Source organism: Crocuta crocuta, unplaced genomic scaffold (genome assembly GCF_008692635.1).
Source record: "Crocuta crocuta isolate KB4526 unplaced genomic scaffold, BGI_CrCroc_1.0 scaffold862, whole genome shotgun sequence".
NCBI lineage: Eukaryota > Metazoa > Chordata > Mammalia > Carnivora > Hyaenidae > Crocuta > Crocuta crocuta.
In genome coordinates, this window is record NW_027529584.1 from 404,037 (window position 1) to 408,070 (window position 4,034).

General features: G+C 61.6%; 1 protein-coding gene across 1 annotated transcript in view; it reads left to right on the plus strand.

Moving 5' to 3' along the window:
* RIMBP2 (RIMS binding protein 2) overlaps positions 1 to 4,034 on the plus strand; it is a 93,820-nt gene that overhangs the window by 21,657 nt on the left and 68,129 nt on the right. Inside the window, exon 3 of the mRNA XM_077761720.1 lies at positions 3,025 to 3,129. Coding sequence (XP_077617846.1) covers positions 3,028 to 3,129 — 102 coding nt within the window. The 5' untranslated portion in view covers positions 3,025 to 3,027. The remainder of the gene's footprint in view (positions 1 to 3,024; positions 3,130 to 4,034) is intronic.

Here is a 4,034-nt window from a genome sequence, read left to right on the forward strand (position 1 = left end):
GACGTGTGACGTGTCTGCTTTGGGAGTGTGGCCGATGCAGGGAGGAGGGGAGAAGGGAGACATGAGGCAGACAAGTGGCCCCATCACAGAGGACCCGTCAGCTGTGGGGAAGAGTTTGGAGTTTGTTCTAGAAGCTCTGGCATCCACCGAGGGTTTAAAGCAGGAGCAGGTGTGTTAGTCAGGGTCTTCCGGAGAAAGAAGCAGCTAGATGTTTATAGACACACGGATGTAAGAGGAGATTTATCGTAAGAATTGGCTCACGTGGCTACGGAGGATGAGAAGCTCTTTGAGCTGCTGTCCATGATTCAGTCTGAGTCCGGAGGCCTTACATTTGGGGGCTGATTGTAAGTCCTGGCCCGAATCGGGAAGGAGAAGACCCAGGAGCCCAGGTGTCCGAGGGCAGGAGAGGACGGATGTGTCTCAGCTCAGGCAGAGGGAGCAAATTGGCCCTTTTGCCACTTTATTGTCCTTCAGGGTCCCCAGCGGACTGGACGAGGGAGTGGTGGCTCCTTTCCTCTTCCACCCCCTCATAATGCCGGTGTCTTCTGGACCCTCCGCCCGGACGCACCCAGCTCTCTGGGCACCTTTATGCAGTCAGGCGGACGCATCAAGCCATGGGGTGACATCTGTCCTGGAGAGCACTCCCTGGTCGCTCTGGGGGCCTGCTGGGGACAGGAAGACCAGCTGTGTGTGTGGCTAAGAGCCAGGCAGAGGTGATGGCAGCTGGCCTGTGGTGGCGGATATGGAAGATTATGCACTCGGAAAGACCTTGCGAGGCTCTGGAAGTTAACTGGGAAGGGCCTGGGGACCAGGGAGGACGGCCAGCATTTTGGAGAGACTGGGTGGATGGTGGTGTCCTTGCTGAGATGGACAGCCTGGGGGAGGAAGTGGTTTGGGAGAGAAAACCCAGAACTCAGTTCTGCACAGTCTGAACTTGAGATTCCCCTTGTCCAGCCACGTGCGAGGGTTAAGTGGGCAGTTGGCTACGAGTGAAGGCATGAGGGATTCACCTGGAAGCGTGAGTTTATAAATGGCAAGTACAGCCGTGATGCGGGACGTGCATGTGGGAAGGAGTCCAAGCAGAGTGGCGGCCGCCCCTGTGATGAGAGACCATGCAGTGGGGAGGGAGGCGGTCAGGCGTGGGGCCGTCCTGGGGGATGTCAGGCAGGGGGTGTGAGTGGAAGGGTGGAGGGGGCCAGACTGAGGAGCAGGGAGTGAGGGGGGTGGATGCCTCCGGAGCCACATCGCTGAGAAGGGAAGTGGCCGGGGGTGGGGGAGAAGGGACACGTGCGATCCGAGTTCCTGCCACTCTGTCCCCTGCTGTGGCATCGAGGTTGGCCTTGGAGGCCGCCCTTGCGAGGGACACGTGTTTGTCCCCACTCGTGCGTTCGGACAGCTGCTCCAGCTGGCTGGTTCGTCAGCCCACCCCCTGCAGAAGCCATTTCTGTCCCAGTGGTTTCCGTGACCCCAAGTCCAGGCCAGAAGCCCACCGAGCGTCTGCCGCCCCGCCCCCGTGACCCCAGACCTCGTGGCAGCGCCCTCAGATCACTTCCGTGTTCGGTTGTGTTTCTAGTTTCTAATGAATCCTTGCAAGCAGAGTGGTTTCCTCCATCCACGAGTCACTTCCGTCCAGAGCTAAATAAGGATCACACAGGCTGCACGTGGCAGTGCCCACTTCCAAAATAAACAGACACACCGAAATTAGCTGGGATAGCGTAATTCAACAGCTGCGTAATTGTTCACGCAAGCCAGGTTGGCTCTCGGAGCCTGAACGCGCTCCCCAGTCCCCCGCAGAGTCCCCGGTGGAGACGGCTCTGGAGACGTGGCCTCGGCTCAGAAGAGGTCCACGAGGAGGTGCACCCCGACTTTGAGGCCTGACGCCCCCGGAAGGGTTTCCAGGTGCCGCTGTAGCCGCTCTGTGCGGCCCTGAGCAAGTCGTTCAGCTTCTCTGGGCCTGTGGCTGTTGCCAGCATCAGACAGGGCGGTGAGCACCCAGCAAGCACTCCGTGAACCTTGGAGAGCTGTCTCTCCGCCACCATCTTAGCGGTTCCGTGGTCCCAGCCGCTTGTCCCGTGGGAAGAGGCTCTGCTCACCTACAGACTCCACGCCCCGGGCACTCAGAGCCGCCCTGGAGCCGCGCCACGTGCATGAGGCTGGTGGGGTGGGACGGGGCTGGCTTATGCTCCCAGCAGCAGGTGACACAGGCCTCTAGACGCCAAGTGCTGCTCTGACTCGTGAGCCATTCACAGGTCTGCGAGCAGGCCTGATTTGTAATTGACTCATCAACACCCGTCCTCGTGTTGCTTGTTGTTAATTAGCCATTTACAAATGGCTGATAATGCTCATGAATAATTAATTCAGGAGAGGGAAATGCACAGAGTGGTGAAGTCACCAGCCCCAGGTCAGAGCTGGGACTTAACCCGGGCAGTGTGGCTTTCAGTGGTGGGCACTGCCCGTTGGCTGCCCCCAAGTGCCAGAGGCGGGTCTGCACCCTCACTGCAGTACCTGTGCTGTGCCAGCAAGCACCTGCTGGAGATGCTTAGAAAGTTCCAGCAGCTGGGAGGAGGCCAGTGTGGCTTCACCAGTAGATAGCGCCCAAACCCGAGATCCCCAGGCTCTGTGGAGCCTGACTTGAGCCCTGGACGGCCACTGGCCAGCTGTGCGATGAGCAAGAAGAACTTCCCTGTGCCTCAGCTTCCCCCGTGTAGAATGGGGCTGGTTGTGAAGCCTGTCTCCTAGATGATTAGGGGGATTGCAGGACCTAAGTCACCTTAAAAGGCGTAGAACCAGCACTGTGTCGGCAGAGACCTATGACCTGTGGCTGTCACTTCAGGAGTCCGGGAAATGGGGATGGGGGAGGAATTCACCTCTGCTCACAGGTTCGTGGCATCTGAATGAGAAGGGAAGGCAGGGTGGAGGGCTTGCTGGCACCCCAGGCAGGGGCGGGGGCGGGGACGCCCGAGCGGCCGAGAGCCCCGAGTGGGAACCCTGGCTCCCGCCCTGACCTCGCCCTGTCGCCTGCAGCACATGCGCGAGGCCGCGGAGCGTCGGCAGCAGCTGGAGCTGGAGCATGAGCAAGCCCTGGCCGTCCTCCACGCCAAACAGCAGGAGATCGACCTGCTGCAGAAGGTGAGTGGGGGGGCGGGGGGCATGGGGGCGCCCACCCAAGTCTCCCTCCCAGGCTGATGGGGAGCGGCCGCCCTCCTTCCCGGTGTGGGGAGGTTGGGGGCATCCGTGCTCCGTGTCGCTGCCCAGCCCTCGAGTGACCTGGGTTCGTGTGCGCGCCCGCCAACGCTCGCCGCTGGCGGGCCTGTGGGGGAGGCACCCTCCCGTGGCTCCTGGTGGTGTGGGTGGCTTTGGCCTTGGGCATGTGCAGCCTGCCAGCGTCAGTGGTCCCGACCCGCAGCCCCCCGTTCAGGAGGAGTGCCCTCCAGGGGCCCCAGGAGCTGGTGTGTTTCTCCAGCCTGGTGTGTGGCGTTGTGGGGGGAGCCCCGGGCGAGGGTGGGGTGTGCACCGCGGTGCCTCCCTGCTGCACACTGGGACGGTGTCGTCTTCAAAGGGGTGATTTTGGTTTATATCTGCTGCCTTGAGATTTTCGTGATGTGTTGTTAACTGAGCAAACCGAGTCTCAGGGCTGCGTTTACAGCGTGATCTCATTAGCAGAGGAGGAGAGAGAGAGCGGAGAAGAAAGAGGAGAGGTTAAGAAATGAGGAAGATGGAGGGAGGCACTGAGCAGTTCAGGGGGCGAACCTGGGGGCGCCCGGGGTAGTACCGGGGGGCTGAGAACATCGCCCCCGGCTTCGTCTCTGTCATCGGTGCTGGTCCTCCTGTCTGTCTCCACGTGGGGCTTGGGGTCCCGGGGCTGGGCCTCCTGTCCTTCCCGAAGCCCCGTGTCCCCCGCAGGGCCGCTCCTCCCCGGACGCTAGGGCAGCTGGTCTGGTCTGCAGGTGCATGGGAGCCCTGGGGGGCGGTCCCCAGCCCCCGCCCCACCTGGGTGGCCCCTGCCCCCACCGTCCAGGCCTCCCATCTTGAAA